The following is a 22,762-nucleotide window of genomic DNA, read 5'->3' on the forward strand; positions in this document are numbered from 1 at the left end:
GCCGTGGCTCCTGTAGGTTTCCTGGGTTGAAGAATGGGAAGTTTGACGGTAGGAAGGGAAGCCACCGAAGCCTTTCGAGGAACTCTGTGACTTTCCTCCGGAGGTCCGAAAGGACGGCCGTCACTGCTGAAGCGTGTCCAAAGCATGCACCATCTCGGTGTCCGCCTTGATGGCTTACAGACACTCATACACAGTCTTGCTGAATAAGTTATCCCCGTCGAAGGGCATGTCCAGTCCCCTCAACTGCACATCCTGGCGGAAGTTAGTGACCTTCAACCAACCCCGTTGACGAAGGCAAACGCTGTTGCTCATCTGGCGGAACCCCATATTGGTGATGTCAGTGGCCATCGTGATGGCATGATCCGATGCCAGCTCGCCTTCCTGCAGGATCTCCAGTGCTTCCGCTCTTTTGTCGTCGGGCAGGAAGTCCAGGAGGGAAGCGATCTTGAACCAGAGCTCCCGGTCGTAACGAGCCACGATGGGGACGGCATTGGCCTCCTTCATGGTCGGCGCCTCTGACGAGATAACCCGTCGTCCCATGGCGTCCAGCTTCTTCCCTTCACCGTCCGGGCGGGAAAAGGATGTCGATGCCGATGAACCGCAGACTTCTTCCAAGCAGCCGCTGAGACCACCGAATCCGGGGAAGGCTGTGATCTTAATCACTTGGGTGCAGAGTCCGGCACTCTGTACTTTTTCTTGTATCGGTCCCTCTTCGCTGGTGCCCAAGGAGGGGTTCTTCATGAGGGACAGCCCCTCGTCCCAAATGTCATCCAACAGTGGGATAGACAGTACGGTCTTCCTCTTAACCTCCTGGCGCTGGTATAGAAAACCTTCCTTCTTCTTTTTCTCGGGAGCTAGTTAGAACAATTCCGAGGCCCTCGATGTAACGCTCACCTGATTCCCACGGAGGCGCCGACCTGTTCTGGACTGCTGTGACCTCTTCTAAGGGGATGGGCAGGACTCGGAAGACGGACTGGACCGGACCCCCAAGCCTCACCTGTCTGGCCCGTAGAAGAATCCTTCTGTAGATGGAAAAGGGGATTAACTGTCTGTTGGATAATGTGTTGGATTCCCCCCCTTCCCCCTCTCACACTCCTCGAACCCCCTCCGCGATTCCCGTAGAGTCTCACCTTAGAGTCTGAAAGGACGAGCTCTCCATCCTGCTTCCGATGCAGGGGCGCGTTGATTTCCAGTTACTTCAATGGATCTCGGGTTTGGTGAGTATTCAACTCTGCTTGAGTTTATGAGGCCGTAAGTATTCAGTAGCAAAAGTTCAAGCCTTAATTGTCCGTTGTCCTTTTCTCTATTTCAGATGCAGGATGAAGAATCCGCGTAGAGGAATGGATTCGCCGAAGGTAAACTCTGGTGAGTCTTTTTGATGGATGGTTCCCTTAGCGGTCTTGCTTTCACCCACTAATGCGTGTGTCTTTTTCCCCTTAGGGGCCGGGGTACGGAAGTGCCAAAGAAGCGGCGCCGACCCGAGGTGAGGAAAGATTGTCCCAACAATAATCAGGTAAGTCTTAAGGTGGAAGAATCAGGCCTTCCTCGATCTGTTCCTTCGCTCACCTTTGTTTTTTGTCTCTCTTTCCCCTTAGGGGCCGGGGTACGGCAGTACCAAAGTAGCGGCGCCGACCCGAGGTGTGGAAATATTGTCCCAACAATAATCAGGTAAGTCTTAAGGTGGAAGAATCAGGCCTTCCTCAATCTGTTCCTTTGCTCACCTTTGTTTTGTCTCTTTTTCTCCTTAGGCGCTGAAAGGCGACGGATGGTGCCAATGGTCGCTGAAGAGCCCGAGGGCGCCTCGTGAAGGTGAGTGGAACGCGGCGCTGCAGCGAGCCATGCGATGCGCTTTTAAAAATAATGTCTTTTCTCAGGATCGTCGGAATGATGGTTCCGGACTCCGGATGGAGGTAGGTAAAGTTCAATTATTCACCTTTCTCTCCTTTCCTTCCTTTTCAGGTGTTCCAGGTTGCAGGCGGGCGTGGCTGGAGCCAGGATGCAGGAGCAGACACGGTGAGCGTCCAGCTGCTAGATGCAGAACAACGCGAAGCGTGAGCTGCTGTCTGGGCGTGGTTTAAATAGCCTCCAAAGTAGTTCCAGGTAGGTATTCTTCCTCAGCCACGCCCGAGTGGTAAAATAGTCCCATAGGTAAAATAGTCCCTTTCAGACCTCAAGGAGGTCTGGATCCGGCAGCATGGTCTGCATCAGGTAAGTCCATCCAAGCACTCCCATAATGAGCCTGGCGCCTATGGTGCCAGGACTGATGCCTTCTATGAGCCTGGCGCCAAAGGCGCCAGGACAATGTCCAAAGAGCCCCTATAAGGGGTTGCTGGGTCCCTCCGTGGGGACATGATGTCTGCTTTCGGGGACGCTGGGCCTGAACTGGCTCCCCGGGAGTAGGCATCATGACAGCACTCTCCCACAAGGCCCCTCCCAAGATTGTTCCCTCCGGGGGTTTTGGTTTGTTTGGGAAGATCCGGTGGAATTTCTTAATTAATCGAGGTGCATGTACATGGTCACTAGGTTCCCACGACCTCTCCTGAGGCCCGTATCCCTTCCAATCGATTAGATAGAAAAGTTTTGACCTTAACATCTTTGAATCTAAAATGTTCTTCACCTCGAATTCAGGTTCTCCATCTATTTGAATGGGTTCTGGAGGCTTGATTAGTCTGGTTCCAGGTTGCACTGGTTTCAAAAGTGACACATGAAAAACAGGGTGAATTTGCATGTTAGCTGGTAAATCAAGTTTAACGGCCACTGGATTGATTATGGCCGTAATGGAGTAAGGCCCCAGATATTTTGGATTAAAAGTTCGAGGTCCCTTGAGCGATAAGTGCCTGGTAGCCAGCCATACTTAGTCCCCAATCTGGTACTGAGGTGCTTCACTCCGATGCAGGTCAGCATTCTTCTTGTATTTTCTCTTGGCTTGTTGTAAATGTGTAGTTGCTTCTTTGAAGGCTTGGGTAATTGTAGAATGCAGATGGTCCACTGCGGGCATTCCGAGGCCTTGAGGCGGGTCGAGGTCTGAGGTTCGAGGGTGATGCCCATATAAAGTATAAAAAGGACTTTGCCCAGTTCCAGAGTGTACCGAGTTATTATATGCATATTCGGCTATCCAAAGAATGTCTTTCCAGTTACTTTCAGATTGCTGCAACATACACTGTAAATATGGCTCAAGGGTCTGATTCGTCCTCTCTGTTTGACTATCGGTCTGAGGGTGGTGACTAGTCGATAATCTTACATCGATTTGTGCCAATTGACAACATCTACGCCAAAAGTGGGAAATGAATTGGCTTCCCCGGTCTGAGATTAGTACAGACGGGAATCCATGTAAACGAACAATATTTTCAAGGAATTCTTTGGCTAGAACCGAAGCTGAAGGTAAACCTTTCAATGGAATGAAGTGGGCCATTTTGGAAAATAAATCCACAATAACAAGAATAGTGTTATATCCTGAACAAGGAGGTAAGTCCGTAATAAAATCCAATGACAGGGTGTGCCAAGGTGCTGGCGGAATGTCTAAAGGTTGAAGGAGACCGGCTGGTCTTTTCTTTTGGCCTTTATTTTGGGCGCAAACACCACAGGACATCACAAATGATTTAACATCTTTTCGCCAAGAAGGCCACCAGAATTGTCGTTTCACCTTTTCTTCCGTCTTGGCAATACCGGGGTGCCCCTCTATTAGAGTATCATGATAACGAGAGATAACGAGCTCTTGTAATTCCTTGTGTGGCAGAAATAAGCGCCCTTGGAAATAAGGTAAATCATTATTTATAGTAAAGTCAGATCCCTTTTGTACCCAATCCTGTAAGTCTGTAGGGTCCAGGAGTTGTTTAACTCTAGCTTGAATGTCTTCAAGCGTTTGTAAAGAAGTCATGCCCAAAATTCTCTGTTCGGGAATTATCGGTACAGGTTCTGAGTTAGTATCAGTTTCTCCCATTCCTATTCGGGATAGAGCGTCCGCTTTGCCATTCTTACAGCCAGGACGGTAGGTGATTACAAAATCGAATTCCGCAAAAAACAAAGCCCAACGGAGCTGTCGAGATGACTGAGTCTTGGCGGTCTTTAAATACTGTAAGTTCCGGTGGTCGGTGATCACCGTGATGGTATGTCTAGCGCCAAGAAGATAATGCTGCCAGGCTTTAAAGGCGGATTTAATGGCTAACAGTTCTTTGTCAGTGATTGCGTAGTTAACCTCGGGTGCCGAGAATTTTCTGGACCAAAATGCAACGGGATGCAGTTGGTTAGTTTCGGGATCTCTTTGAGACAGGACAGCTCCCATGGCTAGGCTGGATGCGTCAGTTTCGACGACATAAGGGAGATCTGGGCGCGGGTGCTTCAATACAGGTGCGGAGGTAAATTTAGCTTTTAGTTCCTGAAAGGCCTGCTCGGCTTCTTCAGACCATTCGAAACGTTTATTTTTCCTTAAGAGCGCAGTGATGGGTTGAACCACACGAGAAAATTCCGGTATAAACCTGCGATAAAAATTGGCAAAGCCAAGCATGCTTTGAACACCTTTCAAAGGAGCTAGGCGATGGCGATTTGAGGATAGCATCCACTTTTCGTGAGTCCATGCAGACTCCTTCAGGTGTCAGGATGAAACCAAGAAACTCGACTTCTGTGGCATGGAAAACACATTTTTCAAGTTTAGCAAATAGTTTGTGTTGGCGCAATTTCTCGAGAAATGCTCTGACATGTTTTCTATGATCAGATTCCGAAGAGGAGTACACAAGAATGTCATCGATATATACGACAACACAAACGTCGATGAGTTTCCGAAAGACATCGTTCATGAAGTATTGGAAGGCTGCCGGTGCATTGCACAATCCGAAAGGCATCACCTGGTACTCGAATAGCCCATATTTGGTGCGGAAGGCAGTTTTCCATTCATCGCCTTCCTTTACTCGCACCAGATGGTAAGCCCCCCGGAGATCTAACTTGGTGTATATGCAGGCATCCTTCACCTGGTCAAGGAGTTCAGGGATCAGAGGCAAAGGGTATCGGTTTTTAACAGTTATCTGGTTCAATGCGCGGTAGTCAATACAAGTTCTGAGGTTGCCTTCTTTTTTAGGCACGAAGAATAAAGCTGAGGATGCAGGAGACTTAGACGGGAGAACAAAACCATTGGCTAGGTACTGATCTAGATATTGTCGTAAATGAAGATTCTCGGGTTCGGTAAGGGCATAGATCCTGCTGCAAGGGGGTTGTGCACCGGGCAATAGATCGATCTGGCAATCGTACGACCTGTGAGGCGGTAGAGTGTTGGCCTGTTCCTTTTGGAAGACGTCTTGAAATTCTTGGTATTCTGGCGGTATTTGCAAAATGACAGGGGTTACTGTAGCTAGGCCAATATTTGGATTTCTTGGATAACAGGTTTGTGCACAATCTGGAAAGGTTATCCTCTTTGCTCGCCAGTCAATTCGAGGATTATATGTTTCCAACCAAGGGATTCCTAGAATTACTTGAAATTGCGGAGCCTTGATTACATCAAACACAATTGCCTCCCGATGTCCGTCCTGACCCAACAATGTCAGTTCAGTAGTGGAGTGTGTTACCGGCCCAGAGGCGATTTCGGTTCCATCCACTGTGGTGATGACATCCTTACTGGTTTTAGGGCAAAGAGGGAGGTTGATCCTGGAAGCCAATTCACGATCCACATAGTTTCCTATAGCCCCACTATCGATGTATGCCTTAATGGCATGTAACCGCCCAGACTGCTTCGGATTTACGAGGACCATTGGCATGATGAAATGGGAGGGCAGAGAGTGCGTTTTTAAGCTCGGCAAGCGGACCCTTACGCTTGTCGGGCGTGGTCGTTTCCCGACTCAGATTCCATCAGGTTCTTATCAGCGACTCCTACCGCCTTCTTAGACGGTTTTATAGGGCAATCTCGTAAAAAGTGTCCAGAAGCCCCACAATAAAGGCATAGTTGCTTTTGCCGTCTTCGTTCACGCTCTTTTTGAGTTAAAGGTCCTTTAACCCCTCCAATTTGCACAGGTTCAGAAACTTCGGCACCTTTGGGGTTAACATGGGTTTTGACCAAAACCCGGGTCTCAAACTTGGACCGATCTGCCTTTCTGTTTGAAAGCCTGTGATCTATTTGGACCACCAAGTCTATATATTCAGAGCAGTCTTGGGGTGGATTTACGACCTGGGCCAGGACATCCTTAAGTTCTCCACGTAGACCTCGATGGAATAACGTGATTCTTTTATCCTCCGGTCATCCAGTCTCCACAATTAACCTATTGAAGGTCGCGATATAGGCTAAGAGGTCCAGGTTACCCTGTCGTAGGGATAGAAGCTCCTTGTCCAGGGCCTGTCCCTGAGAATGCCACGCAAAAAGTCTTTCAATGCTTGTCTGGAAGGCTTGAAAGTTCTGAAGAATTGGGTCATCTTGAGTAACCAGTGGAACTGACCAATCCGCAGCACAGCCGCTGAGATATGATAGTACAAAAGCGACCTTGGTTTGGTCATTAGGGAAGGCCCCAGGTCTGCAGAGGAAGTGCAATCGGCATTGATTCATGAATACGGCGAACCTTTTGGGGTCCCCGGCAAAACGTTCCGGTGGGGCCAGTGGCATATTTCCAGGTAGATTAATTTGCACAGGGTTATTTGAAACCACTGGGGCGGAATTACCCCCAGAACCTGGTAGAGGAGTTTGACCAGCTTTGACGTTGTAATAGCTGTTTGGCAAGATCATCAGTTCGTTCTTTAGATACAATTAACTCTCTCCTGAGGGCATTCGTCTCCTGGCGAGCGGAATGAACTTCAGCCCGTAATTCCCCCAATAGCTGGGCCAGCTGGTCTGTCTCGGAAGTCTCCATAACGCCTGGGTGGGAAATTGTAGGTAGGCTTCGCGTTCTGTAACGCTCACCTGATTCCCACGGAGGCGCCGACCTGTTCTGGACTGCTGTGACCTCTTCTAAGGGGATGTGCAGGACTCGGAAGACGGACTGGACCGGACCCCCAAACCTCACCTGTCTGGCCCGTAGAAGAATCCTTCTGTAGATGGAAAAGGGGATTAACTGTCTGTTGGATAATGTGTTGGATTCCCCCCCTTCCCCCTCTCACACTCCTCGAACCCCCTCCGCGATTCCCGTAGAGTCTCACCTTAGAGTCTGAAAGGACGAGCTCTCCATCCTGCTTCCGATGCAGGGGCGCGTTGATTTCCAGTTACTTCACTGGATCTCGGGTTTGGTGAGTATTCAACTCCGCTTGATTTTATGAGGCCTTAAGTATTCAGTAGCAAAAGTTCAAGCCTTAATTGTCCGTTGTCCTTTTCTCTATTTCAGATGCAGGATGAAGAATCCGCGTAGAGGAATGGATTCGCCGAAGGTAAACTCTGGTGAGTCTTTTTGATGGATGGTTCCCTTAGCGGTCTTGCTTTCACCCACTAATGCGTGTGTCTTTTTCCCCTTAGGGGCCGGGGTACGGAAGTGCCAAAGAAGCGGCGCCGACCCGAGGTGAGGAAAGATTGTCCCAACAATAATCAGGTAAGTCTTAAGGTGGAAGAATCAGGCCTTCCTCGATCTGTTCCTTCGCTCACCTTTGTTTTTTGTCTCTTTTTCCCCTTAGGGGCCGGGGTACGGCAGTACCAAAGTAGCGGCGCCGACCCGAGGTGTGGAAATATTGTCCCAACAATAATCAGGTAAGTCTTAAGGTGGAAGAATCAGGCCTTCCTCAATCTGTTCCTTTGCTCACCTTTGTTTTGTCTCTTTTTCTCCTTAGGCGCTGAAAGGCGACGGATGGTGCCAATGGTCGCTGAAGAGCCCGAGGGCGCCTCGTGAAGGTGAGTGGAACGCGGCGCTGCAGCGAGCGATGCGATGCGCTTCTAAAAATAATGTCTTTTCTCAGGATCGTCGGAGTGATGGTTCCGGACTCCGGATGGAGGTAGGTAAAGTTCAATTATTCACCTTTCTCTCCTTTCCTTCCTTTTCAGGTGTTCCAGGTTGCAGGCGGGCGTGGCTGGAGCCAGGATGCAGGAGCAGAAACGGTGAGCGTCCAGCTGCTAGATGCAGAACAACGCGAAGCGTGAGCTGCTGTCTGGGCGTGGTTTAAATAGCCCCCAAAGTAGTTCCAGGTAAGTATTCTTCCTCAGCCACGCCCGAGTGGTAAAATAGTCCCATAGGTAAAATAGTCCCTTTCAGACCTCAAGGAGGTCTGGATCCGGCAGCATGGTCTGCATCAGGTAAGTCCATCCAAGCACTCCCATAATGAGCCTGGCGCCTATGGTGCCAGGACTGATACCTTCTATGAGCCTGGCGCCAAAGGAGCCAGGACAATGTCCAAAGAGCCCCTATAAGGGGTTGCTGGGTCTCTCCCTGGGGACATGATGTCTGCTTTCGGGGACGCTGGGCCTGAACTGGCTCCCCGGGAGTAGGCATCATGACAGCACTCTCCCCCAAGGCCCCTCCCAAGATTGTTCCCTCCGGGGGTTTTGGTTTGTTTGGGAAGATCCGGTGGAATTTCTTAATTAATCGAGGTGCATGTACATGGTCACTGGGTTCCCACGACCTCTCCTGAGGCCCGTATCCCTTCCAATCGATTAGATAGAAAAGTTTTGACCTTAACATCTTTGAATCTAAAATGTTCTTCACCTCGAATTCAGGTTCTCCATCTATTTGAATGGGTTCTGGAGGCTTGATTAGTCTGGTTCCAGGTTGCACTGGTTTCAAAAGTGACACATGAAAAACAGGGTGAATTTGCATGTTAGCTGGTAAATCAAGTTTAACGGCCACTGGATTCATTATGGCTGTAATGGAGTAAGGCCCCAGATATTTTGGATTAAAAGTTCGAGGTCCCTTGAGCGATAAGTGCCTGGTAGCCAGCCATACTTGGTCCCCAATCTGGTACTGAGGTGCTTCACTCCGATGCAGGTCAGCATTCTTCTTGTATTTTCTCTTGGCTTGTTGTAAATGTGTAGTTGCTTCTTTGAAGGCTTGGGTAATTGTAGAATGCAGATGGTCCACTGCGGGCATTCCGAGGCCTTGAGGCGAGTCGAGGTCTGAGGTTCGAGGGTGATGCCCATATAAAGTATAAAAAGGACTTTGCCCAGTTCCAGAGTGTACCGAGTTATTATATGCATATTCGGCTATCCAAAGAATGTCTTTCCAGTTACTTTCAGATTGCTGCAACATACACCGTAAATATGGCTCAAGGGTCTGATTCGTTCTCTCTGTTTGACCATCGGTCTGAGGGTGGTGACTAGTCGATAATCTTACATCGATTTGTGCCTATTGATAACATCTACGCCAAAAGTGGGAAATTAATTGGCTTCCCCGGTCTGAGATTAGTACAGACGGGAATCCATGTAAACAAACAATATTTTCAAGGAATTCTTTGGCTAGAACCGAAGCTGAAGGTAAACCTTTCAATGGAATGAAGTGGGCCATTTTGGAAAATAAATCCACAATAACAAGAATAGTGTTATATCCTGAACAAGGAGGTAAGTCCGTAATAAAATCCAATGACAGGGTGTGCCAAGGTGCTGGCGGAATGTCTAAAGGTTGAAGGAGACCGGCTGGTCTTTTCTTTTGGCCTTTATTTTAGGCGCAAACACCACAGGACATCACAAATGATTTAACATCTTTTCGCCAAGAAGGCCACCAGAATTGTCGTTTCACCTTTTCTTCCATCTTGGCAATACCGGGGTGCCCCTCTATTAGAGTATCATGATAACGAGAGATAACGAGCTCTTGTAATTCCTTGTGTGGCAGAAATAAGCGCCCTTGGAAATAAGGTAAATCATTATTTATAGTAAAGTCAGATCCCTTTTGTACCCAATCCTGTAAGTCTGTAGGGTCCAGGAGTTGTTTAACTCTAGCTTGAATGTCTTCAAGCGTTTGTAAAGAAGTCATGCCCAAAATTCTCTGTTTGGGAATTATCGGTACAGGTTCTGAGTTAGTATCAGTTTCTCCCATTCCTATTCGGGATAGAGCGTCCGCTTTGCCATTCTTACAGCCAGGACGGTAGGTGATTACAAAATCGAATTCCGCAAAAAACAAAGCCCAACGGAGCTGTCGAGATGACTGAGCCTTGGCGGTCTTTAAATACTGTAAGTTCCGGTGGTCGGTGATCACCGTGATGGTATGTCTAGCGCCAAGAAGATAATGCCGCCAGGCTTTAAAGGCGGATTTAATGGCTAACAGTTCTTTGTCAGTGATTGCGTAGTTAACCTCGGGTGCCGAGAATTTTCTGGACCAAAATGCAACGGGATGCAGTTGGTTAGTTTCGGGATCTCTTTGAGACAGGACAGCTCCCATGGCTAGGCTGGATGCGTCAGTTTCAACGACATAAGGGAGATCTGGGCGCGGGTGCTTCAATACAGGTGCGGAGGTAAATTTAGCTTTTAGTTCCTGAAAGGCCTGCTCGGCTTCTTCAGACCATTTGAAACGTTTATTTTTCCTTAAGAGCGCAGTGATGGGTTGAACCACACGAGAAAATTCCGGGATACACCTGCGATAAAAATTGGCAAAGCCATGCATGCTTTGAACACCTTTCACGGAGCTAGGCGATGGCCATTTGAGGATAGCATCCACTTTTCGTGAGTCCATGCGGACTCCTTTAGGTGTCAGGATGAAACCAAGAAACTCGACTTCTGTGGCATGGAAAACACATTTTTCAAGTTTAGCAAATAGTTTGAGTTGGCGCAATTTCTCGAGAACTGCTCTGACATGTTTTCTATGATCAGATTCCGAAGAGGAGTACACAAGAATGTCATCGATATATACGACAACACAAACGTCGATGAGTTCCCGAAAGACATCGTTCATGAAGTATTGGAAGGCAGCCGGTGCATTGCACAATCCGAAAGGCATCACCTGGTACTCGAATAGCCCATATTTGGTGCGGAAGGCAGTTTTCCATTCATCGCCTTCCTTTACTCGCACCAGATGGTAAGCCCCCCGGAGATCTAACTTGGTGTATATGCAGGCATCCTTCACCTGGTCAAGGAGTTCAGGGATCAGAGGCAAAGGGTATCGGTTTTTAACAGTTATCTGGTTCAATGCACGGTAGTCAATACAAGTTCTGAGGTCGCCTTCTTTTTTAGGCACGAAGAATAAAGCCGAGGATGCAGGAGACTTAGACGGGCGGATAAAACCATTGGCTAGGTACTGATCTAGATATTGTCGTAAATGAAGATTCTCGGGTTCGGTAAGGGCATAGATCCTGCTGCAAGGGGGTTGTGCACCGGGCAATAGATCGATCTGGCAATCGTACGACCTGTGAGGCGGTAGAGTGTTGGCCTGTTCCTTTTGGAAGACGTCTTGAAATTCTTGGTATTCTGGCGGTATTTGCAAAATGACAGGTGTTACTGTAGCTATGCCAATATTTGGATTTCTTGGATAACAGGTTTGTGCACAATCTGGAAAGGTTATCCTCTTTGCTCGCCAGTCAATTTGAGGATTATATGTTTCCAACCAAGGGATTCCTAGTATTACTTGAAATTGCGGAGCCTTGATTACATCAAACACAATTGCCTCCCGATGTCCGTCTTGACCCAACAATGTCAGTTCAGTAGTGGAGTGTGTTACCGGCCCAGAGGCGATTTCGGTTCCATCCACTGTGGTGATGACATCCTTACTGGTTTTAGGGCAAAGAGGGAGGTTGATCCTGGAAGCCAATTCACGATCCACATAGTTTCCTATAGCCCCACTATCGATGTATGCCTTAATGGCATGTAACCGCCCAGGCTGCTTCGGATTTACGAGGACCATTGGCATGATGAAATGCGACGTCAGAGAGTTCGTTTTTAAGCTCGGCAAGCGGACCACTACGCTTGTCGGGCGTGGTCGTTTCCCGACTCAGATTCCATCAGGTTCTTATCAGCGACTCCTACCGCCTTCTTAGACAGTTTTATAGGGCAATCTCGTAAAAAGTGTCCAGAAGCCCCACAATAAAGGCATAGTTGCTTTTGCCGTCTTCGTTCACGCTCTTTTTGAGTTAAAGGTCCTTTAACCCCTCCAATTTGTATAGGTTCAGAAACTTTGGCACCTTTGGGGTTAACATGGGTTTTGACCAAAACCCGGGTCTCAAACTTGGACCGATCTGCCTTTCTGTTTTGAAGCCTGTGATCTATTTGGACCACCAAGTCTATATATTCAGAGCAGTCTTGGGGTGGATTTACGACCTGGGCCAGGACATCCTTAAGTTCTCCACGTAGACCTCGATGGAATAACGTGATTCTTTTATCCTCCGGCCATCCAGTCTCCACAATTAACCTATTGAAGGTCGCGATATAGGCTAAGAGGTCCAGGTTACCCTGTCGTAGGGATAGAAGCTCCTTGTCCAGGGCCTGTCCCTGAGAATGCCGCGCAAAAAGTCTTTCCATGCTTGTCTGGAAGGCTTGAAAGTTCCGAAGAATTGGGTCATCTTGAGTAACCAGTGGAACTGACCAATCCGCAGCACAGCCGCTGAGATATGATAGTACAAAAGCGACGTTGGTTTGGTTATTAGGGAAGGCCCCAGGTCTGCAGAGGAAGTGCAATCGGCATTGATTCATGAATACGGCAAACCTTTTGGGGTCCCCGGCAAAACGTTCCGGTGGGGCCAGTGGCATATTTCCAGGTAGATTAATTTGCGCTGGGTTATTTGAAACCACTGGGGCGGAATTACCCGCAGAACCTGGTAGAGGAGTTTGGCCAGCCTGACCTTGTAATAGCTGTTTGGCAAGATCATCAGTTCGTTCTTTAGATACAATTAACTCTCTCCTGAGGGCATTCGTCTCCTGGCGAGCGGAATGAACTTCAGCCTGTAATTCCCCCAATAGCTGGGCCAGCTGGTCTGTCTCGGAAGTCTCCATAACGCCTGGGTGGGAAATTGTAGGTAGGCTTTGCGTTCTGTAACGCTCACCTGATTCCCACGGAGGCGCCGACCTGTTCTGGACTGCTGTGACCTCTTCTAAGGGGATGTGCAGGACTCGGAAGACGGACTGGACCGGACCCCCAAACCTCACCTGTCTGGCCCGTAGAAGAATCCTTCTGTAGATGGAAAAGGGGATTAACTGTCTGTTGGATAATGTGTTGGATTCCCCCCCTTCCCCCTCTCACACTCCTCGAACCCCCTCCGCGATTCCCGTAGAGTCTCACCTTAGAGTCTGAAAGGACGAGCTCTCCATCCTGCTTCCGATGCAGGGGCGTGTTGATTTCCAGTTACTTCACTGGATCTCGGGTTTGGTGAGTATTCAACTCCGCTTGATTTTATGAGGCCGTAAGTATTCAGTTTCAAAAGTTCAAACCTTAATTGTCCGTTGTCCTTTTCTCTATTTCAGATGCAGGATGAAGAATCCGCGTAGAGGAATGGATTCGCCGAAGGTAAACTCTGGTGAGTCTTTTTGATGGATGGTTCCCTTAGCGGTCTTGCTTTCACCCACTAATGCGTGTGTCTTTTTCCCCTTAGGGGCCGGGGTACGGAAGTGCCAAAGAAGCGGCGCAGACCAGAGGTGAGGAAAGATTGTCCCAACAATAATCAGGTAAGTCTTAAGGTGGAAGAATCAGGCCTTCCTCGATCTGTTCCTTCGCTCACCTTTGTTTTTTGTCTCTTTTTCCCCTTAGGGGCCGGGGTACGGCAGTACCAAAGTAGCGGCGCCGACCCGAGGTGTGGAAATATTGTCCCAACAATAATCAGGTAAGTCTTAAGGTGGAAGAATCAGGCCTTCCTCAATCTGTTCCTTTGCTCACCTTTGTTTTGTCTCTTTTTCTCCTTAGGCGCTGAAATGCGACGGATGGTGCCAATGGTCGCTGAAGAGCCCGAGGGCGCCTCGTGAAGGTGAGTGGAACGCAGCGCTGCAGCGAGCGATGCGATGCGCTTCTAAAAATAATGTCTTTTCTCAGGATCGTCGGAGTGATGGTTCCGGATTCCGGATGGAGGTAGGTAAAGTTCAATTATTCACCTTTCTCTCCTTTCCTTCCTTTTCAGGTGTTCCAGGTTGCAGGCGGGCATGGCTGGAGCCAGGATGCAGGAGCAGACACGGTGAGCGTCCAGCTGCTAGATGCAGAACAACGCGAAGCGTGAGCTGCTGTCTGGGCGTGGTTTAAATAGCCCCCAAAGTAGTTCCAGGTAAGTATTCTTCCTCAGCCACGCCCGAGTGGTAAAATAGTCCCATAGGTAAAATAGTCCCTTTCAGACCTCAAGGAGGTCTGGATCCGGCAGCATGGTCTGCATCAGGTAAGTCCATCCAAGCACTCCCATAATGAGCCTGGCGCCTATAGTGTCAGGACTGATGCCTTCTATGAGCCTGGCGCCAAAGGCGCCAGGACAATGTCCAAAGAGCCCCTATAAGGGGTTGCTGGGTCCCTCCCTGGGGACATGATGTCTGCTTTCGGGGACGCTGGGCCTGAACTGGCTCCCCGGGAGTAGGCATCATGACACTCGAGATCATGGCGTGGAACGAGCCGATCTCGTCGGGCGGCGAGGCTCTGGGAGGCGGGGACGGGAGATCCACTCCGCCGTCGTCATCCATACCCATGCCCGTCGTTGCCGTATCCAGCTCAGTCTCGTCCCTCGAGGAGGGGAGGGGGTGATGGATGGCAAGGCGGTGAAGGATGAACGCTCCTCTTCTTGCTCAGGGGTTCTCCTGACGGTCCAGGCGCTGTGGGATCTCCTGCCAGCGACCGGGGTCTCCCGTCGGAGACCGGGGCATCCTTGTCCTGATCTCTGAACACAGAGTGTGCAAGGCCTGCAGGATGTCCACCGAAATGTCCGTTGGTGGTGGAGGTGGTTGCTGCGGCGGAAGCGATGGCGGCAGTGGCGTAGTGTCCGGATCCTGACCGCCCTGCTCCTCCTCGTCAGTGTCTTCGCCACTCTCCACATCTGCCTCGTCGGGGTCCATCCCGTAGGACCTGGCCTCGATGATGGTCTTGAGGACAGAAAGCTCCTCGGAGGAGGAGATGTCTGTGCACTGCAGGACCACCGTGCCCCCCACTTCTTCTCAATCAGGGGAGATGGTTTCGGGGAGATGATCGGCATCGTTTTCAGCAGAGTCTTCTCTACGGGTATGAAAGATGATTCCCTCCTGGCAGGCAGGAAACTCTCGCCTTGGTGGGTGGCTCCTGCCAACCTGCATCAGCGGTCTTTGCCAGGGACACCACCACTCATTCAATAGAGGTTTTCGCAGGGTGAACTTGGGCCTTCACGACCTCGGTCGTGCCGGGGGTCTTCACTGTGGGGGGAGGGTCAGCACCACGCTCGCCTTTGGCCTTCTCCATCGGAGCCGACTGGGACTAGATTTGGCTAAAGGTGGTTAAACCCAAAGCCCCACAGTACCTTAGAATTGAAGCGGATATTCCATATGGCTTCACTGGCCCTGCTTTGTTGTGGGAACCAAGGACAGTACCAAAGCGACAAAAACGATTCTCCCCGCCTTGACTATCGAAGTGGGAGAGCCCCGGGTACCTCTAACACACAATGCAGGATTCTTCAGCCTTGAATCCTGGTCTTACGTTTCCTAGTCTCGAAGGTTCATGAAAGGAATGGTCTTTCGTTGAAAAGGTCAAGGGCACTTCCCTACTTGCAATCCTCTTCGGTCTTGCTGTCTTTCGCCTTGTATTAAACTGCCATCTTGGAACTGCTGCTTCCTTGTGGGCTTTGCTTTGCTTAGAGTGTGCTTTAGTGCTCCACCTTTTATCCGTGTGGGGAAGTATGATGGAAGTCACATGTGTGTAATGATCAGTAATTGCCTGACCCTTCCTGACCATTGTATTGGGACATATCAGGCATACTGCTCAGGTGTTAGTCCGTTTTCTCTCACAGTGAGCTATCCGGGAGAAAGTGTTTGTGTTGGAAAAGGGGCGGGGGGGTTGAGTTCCAAAGTATCCTAACTGTTAGGATGGGGTAATGGTGTTACAGGGAATGGGATACCACATCTCGCCATCCGGTGTCCCACTTCCACTCCCTGAAGACTCCTCACCCAGGTAATCCTCCCGCACTGGTCCTGCTCCAGGAACTGGATCCAAAAGAGGTGGCCGTGTCCTGGCCACCTGGTTAACCGATCCCCGGGGACTAGTGGGTGAGACACAGTCAGGTTTCTCGCAATCCAGACAAGTGCAGGAGAGGGGAAGCGGTTATCCTGGTACCTGACCTGTTGCTCTACTCTTTGTCTTGGGAAGGTGTCCAAGTCACTCTATTAGTGAGGTGCTCTGTAGGTGAGAGAGGATAGCTGTTTTGTGGAACATGTGCCCCATTCAGAGGCAGGAATCTTTCTCTCCCAGATTTGGCTCTTATAGATTAGAGGGTCCACAACAGATTGCTATTTTCAGTTGACTGCGATGCCCGCTATTATTCCATCAGGAAATACTACTTTGGTCGCTTCTCTGTAGAGGTAAGTTTGCCTGAGGACACCACCAATGTTTTATTTGCAACCATGCATCAGTATCTTGATCATTTATTGTGTGACAGGTTTCTGTTTCTTACTCTATGTAAGGCAGGGCAGTTTAAGGCTAGTGTCGGGTTGACGATTAGCAAATGAAATGTTTAATTTGTACTGGACAAAAGTGTCAATATTCAGCCTCATTTCCGATAGCCACTTGACTGCACCTGCTAATTACTTAAGAAATGCAGAACTAATTATTTCTGCAGTCAGTGGTTAAAAACTTAATAAATAATAACATTGCATATTATGAATGCCAATGAAAAAACAATGAAGGAAGGAGGAAGCAGTGGAATAATAATAACAAAATACAGCATGTGAAATACAAGAAAATGTGGTTAAAAAAAATCAAATAATGCCATACATAGATGAAGAAATATGCAAGTATGAGAACATTAATCCAGGTGACATACCTTCAATATCATTCTTCTTTTCTTCTTGGCTCTCTTGTACTTTCCCACCAGCTTTCTCCCCTTTACAAAAACAACAGCAAAAGGTTAACATTAAGACTCAGATTGCGTGGACTGAAATAGAGAGTGGGATACAGTGAAACCACATAGAAAGAAAGTGACAAAGAGAAACATACCAAGAAGGTATTAGTGAGTGCAAGAAAAGGAGAACACATTGACGAGTAAAAACAAGATGGTGTTGAAAAATAAGAAAGAAAAAAAGGTACAAAATCTATTGTTAATGGAAGATAACAGTGTTTATAAATTGAAGATGGAAAACATAAAGGAAGGAATAAGGAGGGAGAATAGAAGGACTAGAAAGTTAAGGCAAAAAACAAAAAATACAACAAAGGAATAAAGAAATTAGATTGAAGGAAAGAAATGGAAAGAGGAACAGAATAAACGAAAAATAAGACAGAAATTAAATGAAACATGACGGCACACAGACACAATGGAGAAATAAAGGAAAAACAAACCCTTACTAGAGAGAAATAAGCAAATATGATAAGGCAAACCAAAGGAAAAATGAGAACACGTAGAACAGATAAATCAAACAGTATGAGGAATAAAGTGTTAAAAAACCGCATGAAGAAAAAAGAGGGAAAGACCCATAAAAAAGGAAAAGGAAGGAATTAGAAATAAGAGAATGTAAAGAAATATACAGAAACAAAGGTAACATGCAGGAAGAATGTCTGGCTGATATTACTAGCTTTCTCGTTGGGAGCTAACCAATTAGATTTCTTTTTAAATTGCAAGGTGTATTTTGTTTCCAAGATATTGCCCCCCACCAATCCTCGTGCCCCTAACTTTAGGATATATGTCAGTCATTGCTTACCCAATATTAGCCTTTCTGTGGCCTCTATCTGTTTAGAAGCTTTGCAATGGCCACTATCAAGTGATTTGTGCAGCGGAGTACCCGTTTTTTACTTGGAAAGTAAAACGACATTGACTGGGGTGTTCCTGACACATTACTCTCCCCTACCTATTATACCTCACACATTGACGTCCTCAGATTGATTCCATTTTGGATAAGATGCGAACAGCGTGTTTTGAGTAAAGCATGAATACACTTTCCTCAGCTCCCATGTAGGGAGGTTGAGTGTGTGCATGTGTTTCTAAACTGATGCAAATCAATGAAAGAGTATTACTGGGTAAATAATGTTTGCCGTCTGAGGCGTGCAAGTCTTTTTAAACTCACATGTTTAGCATAGACAAGCCAGCAGTACCACATTGTTAGGCAAGATTTCTCTTTTGGTAACTATGATAATGGAAATGCCTTATGGAGGGACAAGGCCTCCTGTCCTTGTCTTACCACTTCTCTGTGTGTGTTTTCTCTATGTTTTATCTTTTGGTGAACAGCACCCATGGGATATCCTTATGGTACCCATGGGTTAGGGTACACCTTTGTACCCCTTATCTGTGTTTTTGGGCAACTGTGTGTTGCCCAGCGAGCAGGGTATGGGCTGGTGGCAGCTACACGCGGACTTGGCAGTGGCTCCAAACACCCTCCATTTTTGGACACCCAGGCCCTGCCGTAGGAATCAATGGATTCCTACACAAAGGCAAGATGGCCACTGTGGCCACTTGGTTTCTATTGCCTTTTACCTTGTTTCCCAAAGTCCTGGGAAGGCCAGACTCTGTCCCTTCCTCTTGATTGGCTGTTTGGGCGGAAACACAAATATGTCTCTGTTCCCTTTACCCCTGACTGGCTGTTGGGTGGAAATACCATATATGGCGCTGAAGCTGCCTTCTGTCAAAGTGACTGGAGGCTTCCCAGGGGCTGTGTGTTGTGGGTACTGTTAGGTGAGATTTTGTAAAGTGCAACAAGTGTGGGACTTTACAAGACTTATCTGCTTGGTATTAGTGACCCAACCTTTAACATAGGCCTGTACTACACAAGTCGGTAGAGTGGCTGAGCAGCCAGGCTTATCTTAGAAGGGGTACTGTGAGCTGTAGAGCAATACAATGAAATCACTAGTGACAAGTAGACAAGTAAACACTTACACACTTTAAAAGTTATATTGAAATTATTTATTTATATACACAAAGCAAATGAATCACACTATGTTATGCAGCAACTAATAGTATCAACAAGCAGAATTTCAGAATCAAGTTATTCAAGTAGCAATAATGCAGTTAAGGAACAAGTTACTTACCTGTAAATGTTGTTCTCCAGCATGGGTCTGGCATGGATTCCCATGCTCATGAATATTCCCCATCGTCAGGCTGGGAATCCTCGGTAAAGAAAAATTCAGTTTCAGTTTCACTTCTGAACTGTCTTTCTCCTAACAATCAATCACTGGTCTCTGGGCTATACTGCCCCCAGCCAATGACTGCCCTCTACCTAAGCCCCTCCTCTGGCAGCTATTTTCAGATTTTTACTGCACGTTCAAGTTTTGGGAGCCCCCGTGCTATAGCTCTTGAGCTTTTACTGCGTTTTACTCACATTTTTTTCAGTCAATCGCGCCTCAAGCTCTACCAATTAACCTTCTGTTTAACGGGGACCCATTTTCGGATTCTTCAGCGCCCCTCAAGGGCGGATTTTCATCGAGTTTCTTCTTGGAGGATTCCAGAAGCTTCTTCGAGGCCTACACCACGTGTCATGGCGGAGTAGAAGAAGTACTCAGCGCCTCTCTTCAAGGTTTGCCCCGGCTGCCACCTATGGAACGTCTTTTCGGACGATGGACATTCCCTGTGCCTCTACTGCCCACATTCGGACCTGTCGCATGTGGAGGACGACTGTATGGCTTGTCGGGAGAAGGTGCCGCACACGCGTGCCTCCCCTGCCCAGAAGAAGAAAGCTGAGTGGTCTTCTAAGACCTTTGAGGACACCCTTCCCGCGGGGGCCCAACATAAGGCCAAGCACCGCAAGTCCACTGCCTACGGGAGCGCCATTGCGACAGGCTCCTCGGCGGCCAGGGCGAGCTCAGCGTCTCCAGCACCTTCGACCACGAGCCAATGCTCAAATTCTCTAAAGAAGAGGAAGTCGGACCGTCCGGGTAAGCTTTTGGAGAAGACCCAGCCCGGCCCGACGGAGAAGGCCAAGGGGGAGTGGGGCTCCGACCCTCCCCCTAAGGTGAAGGCCGTGGACACGGCCAGGAGCACGAAGGTCCAGGTGCATCAGACGAAGGCCCACACCTCCATCAATGTAATATCGGTGTCCCTCGCAAAGGCCGCCGGGGCGGATTCGCAGGGCACAGCCCCAAAGGTGAGGGTATCCCTGCCTGCCAGGAGGGTGTCCTCATTCCAGCCCATCAAAAAGACTCCGGAGAAGGTGATGCCCATCATTTCATCGAAACCGTCTCCCCTGGTCACAGAGGAGGGGGGGCACGGTAGTCCTCCAGGGCACAGACATTTCCTCAGAGGAAGAGCTCACCAGCTTCCCGCTCCTCCAGGAGGGGAGATGCATCGAGAGCAGCCCTTACAGGGGGGATCCCGACGAGGGCGATGACGAAGGTGATGACGACGAATGAGACCGACGAGGAGCAACATGGCGGTGACGACGGAGCTGATCAGCCTAAGCCGCAAGCCCCCCGGTTCCTGTCGCCTCCACCACAGCAACCACCTGGGGATATCTCAGTGGACATTCTTTTAGCTCTGCATACCCTGTGCTCGGAAATTGGAACAAGGATGCTTCTGGTGCCGGCGGCCCCGCCTGTGGGTCTGAGGCCATCAGAGGAACCACCACCCAAGAGGAGGAGAGTTCACCCCCCCTCTGCCTTTTGACCCCTCGCCTCCCTCTCACCCACCAAGGGATGACACGGAACCAGACACGGCGACAACGGGCACTGGCACGGACGACGACAGCAGCCTGGGGGATCTCCCGTCTCCGCTGGCCAGATCTTCACCGCCCGCCGCGTTCGGCTCATTCCACGCCATGATCTCCAGGGCCTCAGAGATGTTCCAGCTCGTTCCGGAGGAGAAGAAGAAAGAGGGTTTCCTTTACCAGCGCCGGGAGGCGAAGAGGAAGAGAGTGCCGGACTCTGCGCCCAAGTTTTTACAGTCCCAGCTGTCCCCAGACTCTGTGGTTTCGGCGGCGGCCAAGAAGAAGTCTTCAGGCTCATCCTCGCCGGCGGTCTCCCCCCCCCCCGGACGATGAGGGGAAGAAGTTGGATGCCATGGGGCGAAGAGTGATCTCGTCGGCAGCAACAACCATCAAGGCCGCTAATGTTCTCGCCATCGTGGCATGTTACGACAGGGGACGTTGGTTAAAGATGGCCCCCCTCCTGGACTTCCTTCCCGACGACAATGGGGCTGAGGCGTTGGAGATTCTACAGGAAGGCGGTGTGGCTTCGGACCACGCCATTACAGTGGCCCGGACGTTGCCGACACAGGATTCTGCCAAATGGGCAACAGCGTTTCCCTTCGTCGCCGAGGCTGGCTGAGGGCCACGAATTTCCGCCAGGATGTTTAGTCGAAGGTGTTGGACATGCCCTTCGATGGGGACAATTAGTTTTAGTCACTTCTGAACTGTCTTTCTCCTAACAACCAATCACTGGTCTCTTGGTCATACTGCCCCCAGCCACCGACTGCCCTCTACCTAAGCCCCTCCTCTGGCAGCCATCTTCAGATTTGGTAGCAAGTAAAGTGGCAGTAGGACCAAGAGAAGAGCCGCTCAGGGGTAGGCGGGAGGGTTCGCATGTGAATCCATGCCAGACCCCTGTTGCAATCATTTTAGAAAACATTAGTTGAACAGTCAGTAGTTCATTGAAGAAAAATCCATGAGCTCAAGTGAGCCTACCTAAGGTGCAAAAGCTGTTAGGCCTGCACAAGTGAATTGCAGTAAATCAAAAAGTTTGAAAGAAGCACCCCCGAGCTAGGAAGTGCTAGGTTTGGCTTAAGGTGGTTAAACCCAAAGCCCCACAGTACCTTAGAATTGAAGCGAGTGTTCCAGGTTGCTTCACTGGCGCTGCTTTTTTGTGGGAGGCAAGGACAGTACCACAGCGGCAAACGATTCTTTCCGCCTTGACTATCGACGCGGAAGAGCCCCGGGTACCTCTTACACACAATGCAGGATTCTTCAGCCTTGAATCCTGGTCTTACGTTTCGTAGTCTCGAAGGTTCATGAAAGGAACAGTCTTTAGTTGAAAAGGTCAAGGGCACTTCCCTACTTGCAATCCTCTTCAGTCTTGCCGTCTTTCGCCTTGTATTAAACTGCCATCTAGGAACTGCTGCTTCCTCGTGGGCTTTGCCTTGCTTAGAGTGTGCTTTATTGCTCCGCCTTTTATCCGTGTGGGGAAGTATGATGGAAGTCACATGTGTGTAATGATGAGTAATTGCCTGACCATTGTATTGGGACATGTCAGGCATACGGCTCAGGTGTTAGTCCGTTTTCTCTCACAGTGAGCTATCCTTGAGAAAGTGTTTTTGTTGGAAAAGGGGTCGGGGTTGAGTTCCAAAGTATCGTACCTGGTAGGATGGGGTAAAGGTGTTTACAGGGAATGGGATACCGCATCTCGCCATCCGGTGTCCCACTTCCACTCCCCGAAGACTCCTCACCCAGGTAATCCTCGCACACTGGTTCTGCTCCAGGAACTGGATCCAAAAGCGGTGGCTGTGTCCTGGCCACCTGGATGACCAATCCCCGGGGACTAGTGGGTGAGACACATTCAGGTTTCCGCAGTCCAGACAAGTGCAGGAGAGAGGAAGCAGTTATGCTGGTACCTGACCTGTTGCTCTACCCTTTGTCTTGGGAAGGTGTCAAAGTCACTCTGTTAGGTGAGGTGCTCTGTAGGTGAGAGAGGATGGCTGTTTTGTGGAACATCTGCCCCATTCAGAGGCAAGAATCTTTCTCTCCCAGGTTTGGTTCTTATTAGAGGGTCCACAACAGATTGCTATTTTCAGTTGACTGCGATGCCCGCTATGATTCCGTCAGGAAATACTACTTTGGTCGCTGCTCTGTAGAGGCAAGCTTTCCTGAAGATGCCACCAATGTTTTATTTGCTAT

The 22,762-nt window shown here is 49.1% G+C and overlaps 1 protein-coding gene across 11 annotated transcripts in view; it reads right to left on the bottom strand.

The window, feature by feature from the left end:
* The window catches only part of LOC138580892 (up-regulator of cell proliferation-like), a 1,164,421-nt gene that overhangs the window by 940,910 nt on the left and 200,749 nt on the right, over positions 1-22,762 (bottom strand). For 9 of the 11 annotated variants that reach the window (XM_069651790.1, XM_069651791.1, XM_069651794.1 and 6 more), the window contains exon 5: positions 16,780-16,839. The exons of the other annotated variants lie outside the window; for them this stretch is intronic. In XM_069651790.1, coding sequence (XP_069507891.1) covers positions 16,780-16,839 — 60 coding nt within the window. The remainder of the gene's footprint in view (positions 1-16,779; positions 16,840-22,762) is intronic. 11 annotated transcript variants of the gene reach the window in all.

The sequence above is a fragment of the Ambystoma mexicanum genome, chromosome 3p (assembly GCF_040938575.1).
Source record: "Ambystoma mexicanum isolate Mex_15411 chromosome 3p, UKY_AmexF1_1, whole genome shotgun sequence".
Classification (NCBI taxonomy): Eukaryota; Metazoa; Chordata; class Amphibia; order Caudata; family Ambystomatidae; genus Ambystoma; species Ambystoma mexicanum.